Source organism: Ambystoma mexicanum, chromosome 6q (assembly GCF_040938575.1).
Source record: "Ambystoma mexicanum isolate Mex_15411 chromosome 6q, UKY_AmexF1_1, whole genome shotgun sequence".
NCBI classification, from domain to species: Eukaryota; Metazoa; Chordata; class Amphibia; order Caudata; family Ambystomatidae; genus Ambystoma; species Ambystoma mexicanum.
In genome coordinates this window covers 156367683-156388022 of record NC_090937.1, presented here as the reverse complement: position 1 = coordinate 156388022, position 20340 = coordinate 156367683, and the positions used below count along the sequence as shown (strand labels likewise).

General features: G+C 45.0%; 1 protein-coding gene across 2 annotated transcripts in view; it reads right to left on the bottom strand.

Annotated features, from left to right (window-relative positions):
* Window positions 1-20340, bottom strand: part of USO1 (USO1 vesicle transport factor) — a 1608467-nt gene that overhangs the window by 247914 nt on the left and 1340213 nt on the right. For both annotated transcript variants that reach the window (XM_069630579.1, XM_069630578.1), the window contains one exon: window positions 6598-6696. In XM_069630579.1, the coding sequence (XP_069486680.1) occupies window positions 6598-6696 (99 nt within the window). The remainder of the gene's footprint in view (window positions 1-6597; window positions 6697-20340) is intronic.

Here is a 20340-nt window from a genome sequence, read left to right as displayed (position 1 = left end):
GTGAGGACAATTACGCGAAGATGGTGAATTTGAAAACTATAACCTCTGAGGGTTTATCAGAAATCAGAAAGTGAGTGAAATACTGAAAAGGGATGAACTTGAGAACCACAACTCACAAGGGGTTATTCGAAAGCCAGTGAAATAGCAAAAAGGGATGAACTAGAGAACCACCACCCACAAAGTGTTATCAGAAGTCAGAAAGCAAGTGAAATACCCAAAAGGGGTGAAGCGAAAACCATAACCCGCGAGGGGTGATGAGAAGAAAGCAAGAAGAAAATCCAATAGAGGTGAGCTTGAACGCCACAGGAAGTTACTAGAATCCTGAAAGCAAACCACCTACCCAAAAGGGGTGAAGTTGAAAGCCACAACCCACAAGGGCTTTCGTGAAGCCAGAAAGCAAAGCAACATTTCAAGAGGGAACGAATTTGAAGCACATAACCCACCAGGGGTTCAGAGGAAAAACAGAATAAGAGAAATACTGGAGAAGGGGTCAGAGAAACGGAGCAACTCAAGAGGAGAAAACCTGGATAAAATCCCAGAGCCCAGTGTGAGCTACAAATCCCTGCCACTCAAGGGGGTGAAAATGTATAGTATATCAAATACTCAGTGGAGGCAGAAGGTCCGTCGTGGGGCCACAAGATATCCCTATTGGCACTAATCTGAGACACCCCTGGAGGGGTAAGCAAGAGACAGCAGTTGACCAATTACAAGATCTACAAATTCCAGACTTGTTAGCTGGGTCTGTGTGGAAAGGCCAGAACTAAAATGTGGGTGGGCCAGGTGTGTGCCCCTTGTATCCTTGTGGAAATCTAGACGATTTGTTTGAACTGCAAGACACCTCCTGGGAAGTCAAGGGGACCCATTCCAGAAACATTGTTGGGAGGCGGTCATGCATCAGCCAGCATAAACCAAGCAAGGGGGAGTAAAAATACATAATCTGTGCCAAGTTTGTGTTTCTTCTGTTAGTTGTAGGGTCAGTTAGAAATGAAAGATAGGTTTGGACAGCGTTGCATTCTGTAGGACAGCCTCACGAGCACCAATTTTTTAAATTATTTTCTTAGAATAGGGAACATGCAATGTAGCAGTAGGGCAAAGTGAGGACTTTTCTGTCTTTAATAAAAACCCAGAAAGGTTGAAAACATAGCTTCTCGTATGAGTTCTCTCTCTGGCCTACAACAGAAAGCAGTCCTTTCCAAAGCCCTCATCCACAGGTGAAGACAGGTGCTCCACGGCAGATGAAAGCTCTGCTCCCTATCCATTCCCAGGGCACATTGGAGATGACTTGGCTAAAGCCCAAGCTATATCACTCTGTTGTAAAACTCCACAGGCTGGGAGAGCAGAGAGTGAAGAGCACTCACCTTGAACACCCTGCAGTGTACTCAGCATCCAGAGAGTCAAATAAGCCAGGTCTTCTGTTTTAGCAGCTCAAACTGCATTCAAACAGATTGCTGCTTTTAAACCTTCAGTATCCATAGTGCTGTGTTTGGCACTCACCTTATTTATTTTTATTTATTTGCATTTTTAAAGCGCACAGCTACACTCGGGCATCGTGGCGCTGTTACAAGTAGGTTTACTTGACATGGGCGAGTATCATAGAATGAATGGATACAAAGTTACAGACAAAGCTGTCACAGAAGTTCTGAGGTTACATGGGAACAGTGAGCATGGTACAGTTCTATCTTACGTACATTTATAGACATTGCAGTCAAAGTAGGAATCATTTAAATAGTGTGGTTTTCAGGGCCTTTCTGAAGGCTGTGAGGGATGATTCCACTCTCAGTTTGGGCAGTAGAGAGTTCCAGGCTTTTGGCGCTAGGACTTCAAAGCTAGAGCCTCCAGCTTTGGCTCTATTGAAGTTGGGGACTGCTAGTTGGTTAGCGTACAGGTCCCTTTTGGGTCTAAGTGTCTGAACTGGTTGTACGGTCTGCTAGGTAGCTAGGTGCAGATCGGGATATGCATCTGTGGGTAATGATGAGAGTCTTGAACTGGATGCGCTCCTTGACTGGGAGCCAATGGGCATTTTGTCTTGCTAGGGAGATGTGATCCTCCTGGGGATGTTGAGGGCTGCTCTTAAGGCGTTATTCTGAGTGACTTGAAGTCTATTGATGTTTTTGGCAGAGGTGCCTAGAAGGAGGACGTTGCAGTAGTCTAGTTTGGCACCTATGGTGGCCCTAGCGATGTTGAGGCAGTTTATGGTGGATAGGTGAGGCTTTACTGTATTGATTATTTTGGTTGTTAGGGCTGCTGAGGAGGAGGTGTAGCTAACATGTCTTTCCATGGACAAGGTAGAATGTAGATACACTCCCAGTGTTTTTACGGCAGAGGAGACTGGGATTACAGAGTTCTAAATTAGGAAGGTGCTGTACTCGTTGTCTAGCTTGCTGAGGGATTCTTTAGGGCCTACCAATAAGATCTCTGTCTTGTCTCCATTGAGACAAAGGCCGTTGGCTGCCATCCAGGCCTGGATGATGGCGTATGTTTTTTGTAAGGTTTTTAGATCTTGTTTGTAATCACCAGTTAGTGGGAGAAGAATTTGTGTTTCGTCGGCATAGTTGGTGAATGTTATGCTGAATTCTTCTAAATCGTTGAATAGAGGGAGTGTGAATAGGTTGTATAGTGTAGGGGAGGTGCAAGAGCCTTGTGGTACTCCGCAGTTGATGGGTGAGGGAGTGGCTGCTGCTTGCTCTCAGTAGACCCTCATGGATCGGCCCTCCAAGAAGGATGAGATCCATGTTGTGGCCTCAGTGGAGAAGTGAGCTGTGTTGATGAGGTGTGTCTTTAGAGTTTTATAGTCGACTAGGTCGAACGCAGCAGACAGGTCAAGGAGTAGGAGGATAGCACATTTGCCTTTATCCATGTTTTTTAGGAGTTGGTTTTTTTAGATCGAGTAGCGCTGACTCTGTGCCATGGCGTGGGCGAAAGCCGGACTGTCTCTTGCCTAGGATGTTGTGGGATTCAAGCTAGGCTTGTATATGTAGATAGGCAGCCTTATCCAGGATTTTTAGCAAAAATGGCACTGTTGTAATGGGCCTGTAGTTGTTGGGCGAGTCTGGGTCTAGGGAGGGCTTTTTTAGCAGTGGCCGAACCCAGGCTTCCTTGAGGGAGGATGGTACTGAGCCAGTGGTAAATGATGCGTTGATAAAGGTTGCAATGAACAGCGCTAGGGACTCAGCGCAGTCTTTGGTTATGTTTGCTGGACAGATGTCCCCTTTACAGAGTGAGGGTTTTATTTGTTTCATAATGAGTAAGACCTCAGGGGCGGTAACCTTTCTAAAGGAGAATGGCGGTCGAGGGTTGCTGTTGTGTTGAGTAGGGTGGTTAGGGATGTGGGCAGTCCTTCTTTTGTGAGGAGACCTAGGTAGATTGTCAAAGTTGGCTTTGATTTTCTTTTGGAGTAGGTCTATTTTGTCAAGCATGGCCTTCTGGATGTCATTACACCATTTCTCGTCTTTGACCGTTTGATGTTTGGACGTGGGCGGTATGACTAACTCATTGAAGATGGCGAATAGTTCTTTGGAGTGTGATTGGGAATTGTCAATTCTAGTGTTGTATGTGGCAGCTTTGGCTATGGCCATTTTGTATTGTTTAGCAATAGTTAGGTATGCCTCCCGTAAGGGGGTAGAGGGGAGGATTGCCTTTTTTTAAGAGCTTGTCTTTTGAGTGTTTTTAGGTTTTGTAGGTCTTGGTTGAACCATGAGTTGACGTGGAAGAGTTTGTTTTGCTTTTTTAGTCTCTAGTGGAGCAATAGCATCGATGACATCTTTAATTGTAGTGTTGTAGAGTTTGACTAGTTCTTGAGGGTTATTAGAGATGGGTGAGGCTAGTGCCGAGGCTTCTAGGAGTGGGCACATGTTCTCTTTAGTGAGAAGTTTTTTAGATCTGGCTAAGGCAGCTGGCATGGGAAGGTTTCGAGAGATAGCTGCGTTCGTAGGGATGTGAAAGTGGATGAGGTGGTGATCAGTCCACAGCTGTGGAGTGTTTGAACTGATATATACCCTACAGTTGTGATTGACTACCCAGTCTATTATGCGGCCTTTGGTGTGAGTAGCAGAGTCAACTCTCTGGATGTATTGTAGGTCCAGAAGGGCTTTGGCAAAGGTATTGCTGTGTTTGTCTTTTGTGTCATTGAACCCAAGATTCAGGTGTCCCAAGAGTATGGTTTTAGTACTTGGTTTGAGGTTGTTCCCTATGAGGTGTAGAATGTCGGCTTGAAAGTTCAGGAGTGGGCCTGGAGGGCGGTAGATAAGGTGCATTGTCATAGTGTCGATTGGTGAGAATGAGATTTTCACTGATAGAGCATCGCAGCTCTCGTGTGTGGTGGGTTTAATTTGTCTAGCCTTCAGTGTTTGTTTGACTATTAAGGCCACCCCTCCGCCTTTGTGAGCTGGTCTATCTTGACGGAGGATGATGTACCCAGTGGGGAGAGCTTGGCATATGGCTGGTGCAGAAGCTTCGTGAAGCCAGGATTCTGTAATGGCTAGAGCGTCTAGCTCTAAGTCGGAGATTAGGTCATGTATTTCTGTGGCATGGGCTTGTAAAGATCTGGCATTGATGAGAGCCAGTTGGATGTGGGAGGGTTCATGTGTGTTTTCATTAGCAGTGTTGGTGTGGTGTTTGGTGGTGTTGGTTTGATGTTTGGTGGTGAGAAGTTGTGGATTTGGGGTACGAGTGATTGTGGTGGGTGGGCGGAGCGGCTGCATTGTGTGTTTGAGATTTTTAATGGGTATTGTGGATGTGCAGGCTCCTAGTCTAGAGTTTCTTATGTGCACTGGTGGGGTGTGTGATGTGATTTTGGCAGTGGCTTTAGGCTTGAGTCCTGCAGTGGTAGGTGGGCTAGCTGTTGGTTGGTGGACGTGCAGCTTGTGTGTGAGTAGGGCTGGTAAGAACGGGGTGGGAGAGATGGAGTCGGAGCATGGAGGCCTGTTGGAGTGGTTGGAGGCCATATTAGGTGTAGTGGATGTGGCCTAGGGTAGGGGTTCCAATATTTGGAAAAGGAGAAGATTACCCCTGAGCTAAGGTGCATACAAAATAGGCATAATTGACTTGAGCTAGGGTGCATACAAGATAGGCAAAATTGACTTTAGCTAGGGTGCATACAAGATAGGCAAAATTGACTTGAGCTAGGGTGCATACAAGATAGGCAAAATTGACTTGAGCTAGGGAAACCACTGTTGCTACAGCATCGACTCGGCTTGAGGCTGCATCACTTCTACTTAACCTTGTCACTTGCCCAGCTCCAGCACACTGTGCAGACAACATCAAATTGCTGAATAATCGAACCAAGTATTGAACTGTCAGGACTTTGCATCGCAGCTTGACTCAAACTGCTGGATCATTACATTACTCACTGACCCGAGCCAGCAGTACTGTTTCGAACCAGGCTCAATTGACAACCGCTGCTGGTGATCTATCGACCTGCATCGCTCACTGCCTACAAACCGCCAGAGCAGCACACAAACCCAACTCAAAGTTAACTCCACTTTGACTCACTGCTCCCAAACCTGGTTCGACCCACAAGTATCATATCTTGATGCCTGGTTTGAACCCTTGAACTGGAATCGGGTACTATGGAGAGCCCCTGTCCCCTTGGTTCATAGTTGGGGCACTAGAGACTAGCTAAGGTACTTGTGTCATCTTTTTCCTAAAAAGAAGATATCCGTTTAAGTGTAATTACTGCAATTCTTGCCTTTCCACCCTCATCTAAATGAACCGGGGTGCCTACACATATTTGTTCTACATTTTCTGCCTTCTTTTACAGGGGTGGGTTTGTATAGTGCTTTTAAATGGAAGTTGTAGGATTGATTTATTTAATTAAATGATATATATATATATAGAAACTGGATTGGACTTTCTTTTATTTTCAACGTTTACACTGTTGTTTGGGTTGCTACGGTTCCACATTCACTCCCCTTCTAAGAATATGGGCAAGCGGCCCATGATACCATAAAAAGACAAAAGAGATACAGTTTTTTCCTGTTATGTTTGGGATCACCATTGATTTCTCAAAGTGTGGGTGCTGAGTAGGTGTCTTAGCCACTAATCATCCCCGTACTTCTGCTGAGTCGAAGTTATTTTGTCACATCGACGATGTGGCAATATAATGTCAAAAAGTAGTTGGAGAAGTGCAAATACTGGAGTCCACAAAATCATTTTTATAGTCCATGTCTAATCACTATTTAAACTCAGATATCCAATGGATGAAGAGTGAGTCAATCAGGACCAAACTACGCTGGTATGTCTTGTTTGTCCAGTTTAAAAACATAACAGCATGACAGTTTGTTAATGCTAAAATATGCCAATGATCACAAACTTGCGATGGAGTTTGGAACAAGTGACTAACCGGTCAAAAGCAAAAGCACACCACACAATTCCAAGGCTGATGGGAAAGTAGCAATAAATAAAGTTGAAAGAATTCAACAATGCGGATGTGTTTGAAAATATTTCATCATTACTTTTAAAACCATCGGATAATTGATGCATTGTTATTTTTTCAGCAGTAAGGACACATTCACAGTTATATGCCAAGGCTCCTTATGGAATAATCATACTGTATTGCGTACTAAAGTTAATAGAAATAATGCATCTTTTGTGCCTTACAATTGTTTCTATTTTGCGCAGCAGCTCCTGTCTTTCAGTCTGTAGTCTGTTGATCTCCATAGACTGGGTCTGCATCTGGGCACGAAACGTTTCCAGCTCCTAGAAGGCAAACAGATAACATGCTTTACTTATGGCAGAAAAACGAATCTGGTTTATAAATATTTAACGCAGAAAATGTAATGTTTTTTCCCATTAGGCAAGCAGGTCTACGATAACACGCACATGGGTTCCCCTGCCCCAAAAACACAGACCTTGAAAAAAACAAAATCAGATGGTTGTTTTAGCTACTGTGCCATTAAGAGACTTAAGCTCATACAGTGAAGGAACCTAATGTAGTGCAGGATTTAAACTGAATTGGTGAATCGCCTCAGCTTCTGCCTACACACAGCACTTACCTCGGCACGCACTGCCTAACCCCACTGTAGGCCTGCACTTGCCCACTTATTGCAGCCCAACGCTCCCTAGCACTTACTATACTTGCAACCTGTTGCCATGTGGGTGCTTTGAAGCACAATTTACTTGTATAAGCGCCTAACAAATGCACAATAAATTAAATAAATACAATCCATAGCAGAAACCCACATAGGCAGAGTAACACCATATTTTCCAACGGCACTCCCTCAGTGAGTTCGAGCATGACATCAGAGGCACACCAGATTTTACTATGACACTAGTGCAGCAAGGCCTCCTAATGAATTAAAGCCACATTAGTTGCCTAGCAGCATAAAGCCAAACAATGCTTTTAATTTTGCTAATCTTCATGTAGCAAATCCACAGAGCGCCGGTCATTGCTTCCTAGCCATTTTACACCAGAAGAACACCATGAAGATGGTGGGGCTGCACAGTGGAACGGAGTGAAATTCAAGATGATGGAATAACCTTTTAAACGATTAGTTCAGCCCCACAAACCCAAATCAAAACCAGGTGAAGCAATTCAAAGTAGCCAATCAGAGCCAGTCACAATCATTCACATCCACAAGTGCAGGCCCTACAGGAATCCATTCCCAGGGAAGGGCTCACTGGGCAATATAGGCCCAAAGTCCCAGTCCGGTAGAGTGGGTGTTTGGAGTAGGAGCTGGCAGCAGGAGTTTGGAGAAAGCTGCAGCAGAAGGCATCCTTTTGAAGGAAGAGTTGGGGAAGAGGAGGCTGGAGACAAGAGAAGGAAACAAGGCATCATCTTTCAATCTTGCCGGTATTAACATTTTACAATCTAAAGGTGCTTCCTTTGTTAACTTTTGGACCTGGGGCATTTCTCCTTACTTGATGGAAAATTTGGCCTACCCTGGAAGGAGCATTCCGGAAAAAGATCCTGAATCTACTGATTATAGCTTCCAGAGCTTCAATTAGATAAGAACTAGATCTTGTTTCATAACAAGAACGAGTGACATGGAAATCGTTGCCACTTTTTCGGGAAACTACAATGCCTTCTCTGACAGTGCCATACGAGATCTTGAAAAACAAGCACTACAGAACAGACAACGCCCTTATGAAGCAGTGGCTTAATTGCTGTCGCACCATTCTCGAAAATCTGCAGTCTGACCTGGAAGAATTTATCAACTTTCCAGAAAAGGTAAAAACTAAACTTTGGCAAGATGATTTGATCGGAACCCAAGAGGAGAGAAACTGGGGATCTGTTCCTAAATATCTCGCCAAAGCACCCAATAGCTGATATAGAAACCAATTCCTTTGTTTCAGATTGGACCAATACCCTACAAATCAACTACTGAAAATGTATGGGAAATCTGTGACAGAGGATTGTAGATTCTGTCAAGAAAAAGAAACCATGGAGTCACTAAAACACGTCACACTGCTCTGCTAGAGTCTGACTGACCTAAGAACCAGACATATGAGCAAATTAATCGAAGGCTGCAACACATTGGAAGTGAAAAAAAATGTGGGTCTTCCTTTTAAGAGGAGAGAACCTTGCTGCACCGACTTCTTTTTTTAACTTCTTAAAGGCGGTATTTGAACTGATCAATTGATCCTCTTGGACAAAGACTTGATACAAAGGAAAAAATAACCTTTCCTCTTTTGGCTCCATTTATTTTTGGATCCTATGACTTGATCCCCAAGTCTTTTCTTTTTTTGTTTTTAAATGGAAATGTTTGATATATGATAAAGGTTTAAATGAAACCACAAATCATCCACACACACAAAAGGCATACAGAGGAGGTAGATTGGAAACAAATGTAGGAGGTGGGATTATGACATCAGACGCAAGTCATTTCATTAGGAGCTCAAGGCTGGTTTGAGACATAAGAATATGTTGGTTTGAGTCATCAGGTGGTGGTTGGTGGGAGACAATAGGAGGGGGTTAGGTTAAGACATCAGGAGGAAGTTAGTCTATGTCATCAGGGGAGAAGCTTAGTTGAAGACACCAGCAGGAGGTTGGTTGGCAACATCAGGATAAGGTTGCCTGGAGACAACAGGAGGCAGTTGGGTTAAGACCCCAGGAAGTGGTTGGAGGTTACCATCAATGGGAAGTGCATGTGGCTGGCAAGACCATAGCTAGCAAGGTATGGCACGAGAGCGCATGCTTTGGCTCATGTGTGGGGTTAGGAGTGAGACCCCGAACTGTAGGGGATAAGCCCAGGGTGGGAAGAGGAACGAGCATGTGGCACATGGGTGAGGTAGGGCAGGATCAGAGGAGGTGAAGAGAGTAGCATGGAGCAAGCCTGCCCTTCTTTGCACAATTTGGAAAACCTAGTCCATCTGCAGGAAGAGGGAATTAGGTCACCTGGCTGACAACACATTGTGAAGCACCACCTCCGAGAGATCCCAGTTCTTGTACCTCAGCCTTTCAATAGCCAATCATTAATATGGAGGCTGATTAAAGTAGAAGTGGAGGTGGGCGTTTGTCCTTCTCTGTCTGGCACAACTGTACCATAGCTTGGTCCCATGTCGTTTCACCGACCCCCTTTTTTCTGATGGGTGTTTTGCCACAGGAGTTTTGCTGAAAAACTGACTTTTTTTCCTCATTATTTTGGGGGGAGGATGGGTGGGTCCCCCCAAACCACCCTTCATTTAATTATTTACCTTCCCCCCACCCTTTATTTACCCTTTCCCACCCCCAAAAAAATGTAGATCGGAATTTTCAGCAAAACTCAAATGGCAAAACACCTGTCAGAAACACGGGCATCAGCAAAATAACTTGATACCCATTGTCTTTAGGTCCTATTCCTAGGACCAAGGCATATCAGCCTATCTGGCTGACAAGGTGTTTCTTCAGTTATCTTGACTATTCAAGTGGCAGAATGGATGAACTTCTTTGAAAGAAAGGCGGATTATGGTCAAAAGATGCAGAAAACACTGTCAATAGTCTTACAATAAAACAAAGCACGCACTTTATATCAGTAATATACACTTTCATTTGAAAGTTGTGCAATGAAGGTAGGGTAAGTGATAATCATGCCAACAGGTAAGTAAATTATCTTTTCAAAATAGGTTCTTGCATACAGGACAACCCAACATGGTCAAAGTGTTTAAGCTTTTCGACAAAGTCCACCAGGACCTTTGTAGAAAAAACACATACATCATTGGGGACATGCCTTCCATCAATACACAGAATTCCCTTCAGAAAAGATCTTGCTTGTGACTGGTTAATGTGATGTAGAGTCATGTCACAGGAGGCTTAATGAAAACAAGAAGACATATAGGTTAGGTTACAACACTATTTTACCCTTTGGCAAGGGAAAGCGTTGGAGGATGGCCAATGGGAGTGGGAAAAACTGAAAAGAGAAGGGTCTAAGCAAACAGTGAGGGAAAGGTGGCATACAGTGCCTGCAATCTGAGGGCCCAAACTAAAGAACCTAATGTCCAGAGTGCAACCCTAGTCTAGTTCAAACAAACTCCTGATCTTCCACCCAGGACAGCGTTCTGCAAGTCACTTCGAGAAAGTGTCCAAGCCCACTTTCGTATTTATAACACGGTCAACATCTTGGTTATAGGCCTCTGTTTTGTTGGTGGACTTGGTCTTGGCCCAGAATTGGAGTCTTGGCTTTTGGTCTTTGTTCTGACCCACAGGACAAGTAAATGGCCTCCCTTTGTTACACGCAAAAGCCCAGTAAATGGCCCCTTTAGGCTTAGGGGTTTCTGCTGAGCTGGTGCGGATAGGCATTCCCTCCTCAAGTACATCCAGGTAGAATTTCTTATTCCCAACCAAGGTTTGTGCAAGACTTCTTTATTAGGGCTGGTGGCCTTTAAACTCCCACTAGAGTTTGAGCTAGAGCCTTCAGCTGGCTACATGACAAACTTCTCTAAGGGTTAGTCACTGCCAGTTGGGTCATAATTCTCAGCAGACCTCCCATGCTAGACTGACTTCTCAAACCGGCTTCTCTCTCTCAAGATTGGGCCTCACTGCTCCTACCGCCCTCTTTTCATTTGTCATGCTACTGTTGGCCCTTGGTGCTTGATAAATACATGCTCTATCCTTGTTTAGCTCCACTGTTAATATTCTCTGCTGCTTGACATTCGTGGCATGAACAAATTACTTCCATGCTTGGCCCAATCGAGGGACATCTAGGGGTTGCAGGTGCAAAGGTCGTTTGCAGACTAGGGATTTAGTTTCGGTCGGTTTCGATGCATGCATTGCGGTTCCAGGTACTGGCCAGCTGGTCGCCCATAAAACAAAAGGATGAAGACTTCTACACCCTCAGAAGACCTCCAGGGAGCAAAGAAGATTGGATTCAACGGGAGTTGGATGCAATAGGAGTTACCATGGTCAAGGTTTGAGACCGGTTGTTCCTACCAGTCCAAGGGTCGAAGCACCAACAAGGGCCTTCTTGAGATCAGGACAGAGAAGCAGGGCTTCACTTGGACTTAGCTGGAGGAAATGCTGGTCAGCTGCAACAGTCGTCTTCAGGTCTTCAGTGGGCTGCACTTCTTCGTAGGGGTCTTGGTTCCAATGATGATATGTTTAATAGCCGTGGGAGTCCTATCTTTATCCAGTATTTGGATGGGATTCTTCACCACATCCACTTATGGTAAGAGATACACCATTAAAAGTGGTTAGGGCTGTCCAATCGGGGACAGCCACAGGCCAAACATTTTGCCTAGCAACAGACACACTGACTCAAATGTGGGTTGGGACCAGACAGCCCCAGCCCCCTCATCTGGCCACACACAGAGACCACCACTTTGCATGGGAAAGCAGAGGCTTTGCCCAGGAAAGTGCCAATATATGGCAATTCCAGACCTGAGAGGGCAGGAGGACGGTGTGAGGGTGCAGAAGTAAAGCTCAGACACAAAACTGGCATAGTTTTGGTTTTAAACTTTTATTAACCAATAAAAGGGTTGAAGAAACAACCTCTCTGTCCCTAAAGGTTTCTCTACCTCAAAGAAATCTATGCAAAAGTCAGAATGTCAAACAAATAGTCAGTGTCGTGTCCAGAAACCCTGCTTCTGATCCTAACACTAATAACCTAAATCTAATGTGCAAGGATGTTTAGCTCAAATCTAGAGTAAGGATGACACCTCCCTGTTAACTCAAAGTTCCCCATGTCTTGGGTTGCCAATACAAAACAAATGTTCCTTTTCCCTTAACGTAGTATTCCAGTGATTTGCGTATAAACTCCTTTTCCCTGGATTCTATCTGGTTCTACTCAAAACAAGTCTGAACGTCCTTTCTTTGTTCACAGGTGGGTTTATGTCTGACTCATTCTTCTGCCAAACACATCTCAGGAAGTTATTACCGACAGTCACTGTTAACCCATCTTCATTTATCTTGTTGGATCCCAGATCCTGTGCTCTCTTGAGAATTATTTTATCTTTAGACCTTTATTATGGGTTTGAGTCCCAGACTCGCAAAGTTGCATCACAATAGCTTGGTTTACTCTCCTGCCAAGCATATATTTCCTTCTGGGTTGTCTCCGTTTCTCTCAGGGTCCTAGACCCTCTTATTCTTTGGCTCTCATATGGGTGTGGGTCACAGATTCGCAACGCAGTGTTGCAATAGCTTTTTTTTTTTTTACTCTCTTGCCAAGCATATATATGTTTCTTTCACTCTGTCACTCTCGGGATCCCAGTTACCCTTATTTCGTGTTCTACGGTTCTTCCCAGATTCCTCCAGCATCTCTCAGTCAGCTGCAAACCCGTTTGTGTGGTTTGCGTCCTCCGCCGTTTACTGCTTTCTTCTCGGGCTGCAGTTTTGGTCTTGAGTGACTCCTGGGATTTTGGGACACCAAGAGAGTTTCAAGGGCAGCGGCCGACGTAGATACTCTGCCCTGGGCTATCGTCGGGCCCCCATTTGCCTCTCTGCACAGAGTCTCCTGTTGCGCTTCCCTCTTTGCCGGGTCAACATTTACCAGTTTTCCTCCTTGGAGGATGGCTTTCTCCGTGTTTTTTTCCCTCTGGTATTTAGTATTGCCTTTGACCAATCAAATGCTGTGAGACACTAGACCATTCACTCCGGTTCTCTATAGTGGTCCTTGTACTCCCGGTCATTGTCATCTTCACAGTACTTTTACTGGAACTATATGGAAAGCCATGTGTGTTTTCAGGTGCCATAGACGGGTACTAATTTACTAGGTTGGCTGACCTTACAATAACAAATAATAACAAATATGGTCTCTGGTTGGAAAGAGGGAAGGAATGTCTGGTATTGCGAAAGAGGGAATGTCTAACAGGGCCAAGGTATAACATAAGGGGCTTCCTCTCACACGTGATCCTCCCCCAGTTCACCAACCCCAGGGGATCATTGTACTGTGAACGCACGGCCCTGCTCCCATGGGGAAAGGCCTCCCCTAGAGGAGAAGGGACGACATCAGCTTCGTCACAAAGGCCAAAGCTGAAAATGGCCAAATGACACGCAAACATTTTGTGGCACAGCCATTTTAGAGTATATGGTACTCGTTATGGCACTATGCGGGGAAATGTAAAAGTGTAGGAGTTAAAAAGTCAAAAACACAGTATAAAACATATCTGCTGCCACCAGCCAAACCTGAACACATTGTAATGCTAATGACAAAGTTACAAAAGAAAACATTATAAGGATACAAAGTATCCTAACAACACTTCACTTTTAAGGTGATGTGTGCAGCTTTAAAAATACAAGAATTCCACCATGGGAGACAGTCTCCCTGTACTGAAAGTCGTGGGGACTGATCACTTTACCCACAAAAATGAGCGCAAGGCAAGTAAAGCAGAATTTATTTCGATGTAGTCATGTCAATTATGGTCCATAAGGACTAGCAGACATTTGCAACACACAAAGGAGCAGGAAAGTAATCAGTGCCAGCCTGATCATCTGCAGTTAAAGCAAACTGATGTGTTCTTGGGCTTATGGTTTTGAGATCAAATTCTCCTCACTGCAAGGTCTGACAGGTGAGCGCCCAGCACTTCAAGGATGCCATCCGTGAGCACCATCAGTTGGGTAAAAGGTTGTCCGAGTAACAACCCACTCTAGGTTGTCTCGCATGAACGGCCATATGGAGGTCTCACAACACACTCCTTGCGACTCAAAAATAGATATCATATGTTGCACTGGAACTGAGGCCACTGACAATACAGTTAGACTGTAGCAAACTCATGCCCAGCAGAGCCTCCGGCACCATTAGAATGGAGGTGGCCGTGAGACTTAAAGTCGCAGGAAGGCAACGGACACAACCAGCTTCTGGTATTGTAAAACGTGAACCATCTGGTATATATTCACCACTTGAACCTTACAGGCCGTCCCCAAGCGAGAGTGCATGACACGCACCAATATATCGAAATGACGGAGCTGTCTAAATGTGGTACTTTTATTTCAGGGAGAAGCCCAAACTTTGCAACAGGCTGCACCTGCAGTACAGATGTGCTGATGCATGGTCTTGGGAGCAAGCTTGGACGAGCAATTTATCCAGGTAGGGAAAGACATGGAGGGATTTCCACCTGACGCAAGCTGCAACCACTTGAGCAGTTTTTTGATGAACCTTGTGTCACGCCTCTTCGGAGACCTTGGTCACTGTGGCATCGTTGGTCCCATAGGCAGATTTCGGCCATTTTTACTACGAAGATGGCCGCCGCTACGGATGGTGTGGGTCTAGACGAACAACCCAGCGCCGAGGAAGGACCGCCCTCCTGCTCTAGATTCAGTTCATCTGTTCCTGTCAGCAACGCACGGACGCGTTACTACTCTTCACTGACAACGCTACGCGAGTTCGTTTCTAGGAAGTTTGTTATTAAACCCTTCTGTGTTCTACATTCCTTTCTTCTAATCGGTCGTACTTATTTCCCTCATTCAGACTCGACCCTCTCTCCCGGCTCCTTCCCGAAGCAGGGGACTTGGGCTCCCACTCTTACACTCACCAGCTACGATCCGGAAACCGTGGAGCATTCCGCCAAGGAGTCTCACCCCCTAGTATTCGGTACGTAGGATAAAATAATCAGGGATCCCGATAGGGTATTCAAATCGACTCTTTCTAACCGTTTACAATATTTAGGAGCCTTGAGTCCTGTGGTCCAACCCGCCCTCTCGTTGCTTGTTCTTGCCGTACTTCCTTATATGTCCCCGTTTTTGATCCCATCAGGTAATATTCCTAAACTATTCTTCTTCTATTTATTCTGAACTCAGTTCTGAGCTAACCATTTACTATACACATCAGGTTCTTACCAGAGGACTTCCCCTTCCAGCCTGATAGGTCAACCACTCCCTTTTACAGGTAATTCCTTGCTCTTGTAACGCTTACCTGGACTCTGCGGGGACACTCACGATGGAACTACGTGACCTAGTTCTTCCCAATTGGTGTTGTTTCCACTTCTCACCTCAACCTTCTGACTAAAGGATTCCCTAAACAAAACACAAGAGATTCCTTAAAATATTGACAAGCACTAATACTGGGAATTCAACTAAGTTCAGGATGCAAGCACTATTCTTCAGTTATTGACTTTACTTTAATTATTTGTTTGGTTAGCTCTCCATCCTGCATCTGTGCAGGGGCTCTTGTTCTGCAGAAGGGGGATGATACTCAATAATATATGTGGCAAGGAAAGGGAGCTTCTCTAGGTGTTCAATGAACAGGAGGAGGTACAGCAAAAGACATGCACAATAATCTGGAAATGAAAGTGAACACACCTAGCACGACCAACCAAAGATAACTGTGCAATGACCTTTTGGGAAAATAAGGGAAACTAACTGGCCAAAACCCAATGGTGTCCCACAGGTAAATGATGACTGGAAGGATATATTGCAGTATTGAGAAAGATTATATTGTGAGGGAAACTAATATGCAACGCTCATTCAAAGTGCATTAAACAGGAACTGAATCATCTCAGGAAACACGCTCGTAGCCTACGGAGCGTTTAAGCTGATTTCACAGTGCGAGGTAATTACAACAAACAATGAAATGCCTGCAGCAGGAGTAAACTGTAGAGCAGTGCGTACAATAACACGCTTAAACTAAGACCTAAGATGCCTCAGAAACACCCAGTAACTAACGGAGCATAGACAAGGCTCCACTGCATTACGCGCGATATGCGTTTCACCCATGACAACGGAACAATCCAGGAACCTAGTAACAAACCATTTACAAACAATTTTATACTTCAAGGAAAATGGTAGAACTGATACTTGCGGAGAACGCCCTGACAGGAATCACTCGAACTACGGAGGCGGGCTCCGTGGCTGGGAATAACGGGACTTGACAGGAATCACAGGACTGACAAGTCCCTGACTAGAATCACTCGAACTACGGTGGCGGGTTCTGTGACTGGGAAATACGGGACTCAACTGAAATTACAGGAAAGATATTACGGGCAGAAAGGGGAACCAGAATGACTGAAAAGGAATATTAACAAGTGGCACTGAAACTAGTGACTAGAACCTAAGGACAGGACTGCGATAAGCGTTATTTGTATTCTTTCTTGACGCAAAGCAGGGAACGTTCGAGGGGAGGGGCTTAAATAGGAGCAGCGAGGAAACAACTAGACCAACACGGCACACACTACCAGAATAACCTAGGCAGCCATGTTGAGAGTCAGGAAGTACTACCTATGCCTACCACTGCTCTGAGTTGCTTTCCCCAACATCCAAGAATGGTAAATAGAAGACCAATTCTTTTTGGATGCAATTCTAGGAACTTTTGCCATTATCATGACAGTATTCCCCCCCCCCCCAAGGCCCCGCCTAAGGTAAAACCTTCCTTTCTTGGTTTGCTAGGATTATTCAGATGGAAGGATTTAATTAATCGGGGTGCGTGAATGTTTTCAAGGGGTTCCCAAGTTCTATCCTGCGGCCCATAACCCTTCCAGTACACCAAGTAATACAAATTTCTGCAAACCACCATAGAGTCCAGAATAGCCTTTACCTCATACTCAGGTTGGTCCCCTTCCACAATTACAGGAGCCGGGGGATCTTGGATTCGGGTATTTGAGCTTACTACTTTCAACAAGGACACATGGAACACTGGATGAATTTTCATGTGCTTAGGGAGCGTCAATTTCATAGCTACTGTGTTGATGACCTTCACTATGATAAAAGGACCCAAAAATCCTGGAAGAAATTTCCTAGATCCTCTCAACATCAGATTCTTTGTAGCCAACCACACTGAGTCTCCCACCTTGTATTCTGGGGAGTTTCTTCGCTTTTGATCAGCAAATTTCTTCTGAGCAGTCTTTGCTAAGTATAACTGCTTTCTGGCTTGGTGAACAGTGGTTGTGATATTGTTGTGCAGAGTTTTTATTGCCGGCATTTCCAAAGACTCAGGTGGTTCATGAACCGAGGTTCGTGGATGCCGACCATATAAGGTGAAGAATGGACTTAATCCAGTAGAGGAGTGTACGGAATTGTTGTAGGCGTATTAAGCAATCCACAAGATTTTTTGCCAAGAATCGTCAGTTTGATGAAGCATGCACCTGAGATACTGTTCCAACGTTTGGTTCGTGCGTTCGGTTTGCCCATCAGTTTGTGGATGATAACTGGTGGACAAACGTACCTCCATCTTAGCCATTTTGCAACATTTTTTCCAGAATTCAGAGACAAACTGACTTCCGCGATCAGACACCACAATGGAAGGAAAGCCATGCAACCTTACAAATATTTTCCAAAAATATCTTAGATATAATCGACGCTGTTGCCAACCCTTTCAAGGCCACAAAGTGCGCCATTTTGGAAAATAGATCCACCACCACCAGGACGGTGTCAAATCCGTCACTTTTGGGTAAGTCCGTAATAAAATCTAGGGAGAGTGTATGCCAAGGAAGAGGTGGCACCTCCAATGGTTTGAGAAGACCGGCAGGTTTCATTTTCTGCGATTTATTTTGAGTACAAATTCCACAGGTCTTGATAAATTGAATCACATCCCTTCGCCAAGTTGGCCACCAATACGATCTCTTGACTCTTTCCAAGGTTTTAGTAACTCCCGGATGTCCTTCCATTAGAGCACTGTGGTAGTCTGCAATCACTTGCTCTCGCAACTTTTGAGTTGGCAAGAATAGTCGCCCCTTATAAAAGGGCAAATCGTCCTGTACATAACGATGTTCTTTCTCAGATTCCCATTTTTGCAAATCTGCAGTGCTGATATTTGTTTTGATTTCAACTCTTAATTCTTCAAACAATCTGCAACATTCATGACTCCAAGCACCTTTTCAACTGGAATTATCTCCACCCGAGTTGCGGCAATGTAAGCTTCTTCTCCTTTACCTATTCTGGACAGAGTGTCGGCCTTTCCATTACGGATACCCAGCCGAAACGTGATAAAGTCATACTCAGCAAAGAAGAGAGCCCAACTTAACTGTCGCAAAGATTTTGCCTTTGCAGAACGCAAGTACTGCAGATTCTGGTGATCTGTGAAAATGGTAACAGTGTGTCTAGCCCCAAGCAGATAATGCCTCCATTCCTTCAATGCACACTTTATTGCCAACAACTCCTTATCAGTGAATGTATAATTTAATTCTGCCGCTGAGAACTTTTTTGACCAAAAAGCCACTGGGTGCAATTCTTGAGAGATTGGATCACGCTGCGACAAGACTGTGCCCATGGCGACATTAGACGCATCGGTCTCCACCACGAAGGGAAGATCCAGTTTTGGATGTTGAAGAACTGGAGCTGCAGTGAACCTCTCCTTCAGTTTGTGGAAGGCCTCATTCCTCTTTTGTCCAAGCAAAGGTCTTGTTCTTTCGCAGTAACGACATGATAGGGTGGACCAGTTGAGAAAAATCTGACACAAATAGTCGGTAAAAGTTAGCGAACCCCAAAAAACATTGGACTCCTTTAACTGATGTTGGAGCTGGCCAGGATAAAATTGCGTCAACTTTTCTGTTGTCCATTTTCACCCCTTGCGATGACAACATGAACCCCAAGAATTCAACCTCAGAAACGTGAAAGTGACATTTCTCCAATTTTACATACAAGCAGTTTTCCTTGAGGATCCGAAGAACTGAAGTTACATGTTTGACATGCTCCCGAGGATCGGCAAAAAAAAATCAGGATGTCATCAACATATATCACGAAACAGATATCCAGAAGCTCCCGGAAAATATCATTCATGAATGACTGAAACGCTGCTGGGGCATTACATAGGCCAAAAGGCATAACCTGGTATTCGAAGAGCCCATAGCGTGTGCGAAAGGCTGTCTTCCATTCATCTCCAGGTTTAATGCGAATGAGATGATATGCCCCTCGAAGGTCAAGTTTGGTGAAGATCTTGGCTCCCTTCACTTGGTCCAGCAACGTGGAAATTAGAGGCAAGGGGTATCGGTTCTTTATTGTAATTTGATTGAGGGCTCTGTAATCGATGCAGGTTCTCAAGTTTCCTTCCTTTTTGGGCACGTAGAACAGAGGTGATGGTTACGCTCACCTGGCTCCCACAGAGGCGTCGATCTGAACTGAACAGCTGCGGTCTCCACCAATGTGACGTGCAGGGCCGAGATGATGGACTGCACTGGCCCACCTAGCTTCGTTTGCTTGCCCTTAGGAATATTCTTCTGCAAATGGAGAAAGGGGAATTAACCACCCGTGGAGTTGAGCGTAAACCCCCCCCACCCGTGCTGTTCTCCCCACAGATCACCTTTGATGTCCCCTCTTATAGTCTCACGTGATGGTTTGAAAAGATGAGCTCTCCATCCTGCATTGAGCGCAGGGGTGCGTTGATAACCAGTTGCTTCACTGACTCGAAGGAATTGGTGAGTTCCAGAACAATATTGACTCCGAAAAGTATATAGTTCGTAAGAGTTCACATGTCTGACTTTCACTCTTGTCCGATTCCTTGCAGTTTGCAGCTTGACCCCAGCGAAGAGTTCCTCGTGGTAGCTGACGAAGTTCAGGTAAGGATTTGGCTTATCCTACATAGTTCAATAAAATAGGGCCAGAATGTAACCTGTTGCTTGCTCCCTTATTAAGGTGTGGAGAGAAAATATGAAGTTTGGGGAATAATGCCTCCGGTGGTAAAATTAGGTAAGTCTATTGCGGTGAGAAGAGTTCCCCTTGTTAGTCCCTTTGTCTCACCTTGTTGTCCTTTTGTTCCCCTTAGGGGCCGGGGTACGGCGAGGATGCAAAGGAGACTGCGCCGACCCGTGAAGAGGAATAGTACCCCCGGCGGTAATCAGGTAAGTCTATGGGGGTAGTTACTATTACCTCTGTTTATTCCCTTGGCTCACCTTTGCTGTTCTTGTGTTCCCCTTAGGTGCCAGAGTGCAACGGGAACGTGCAGAAGGATGCGGTGGATCGTGAGGATGCTGTGAAGGCCGGTGAGTTCAGCGCGGCGCTGCAGCAGGCGAGGTGGCACACGTAAAATGCTTCTTTCTTCCAGCTCAAAGGTGCAGTGGATCCGG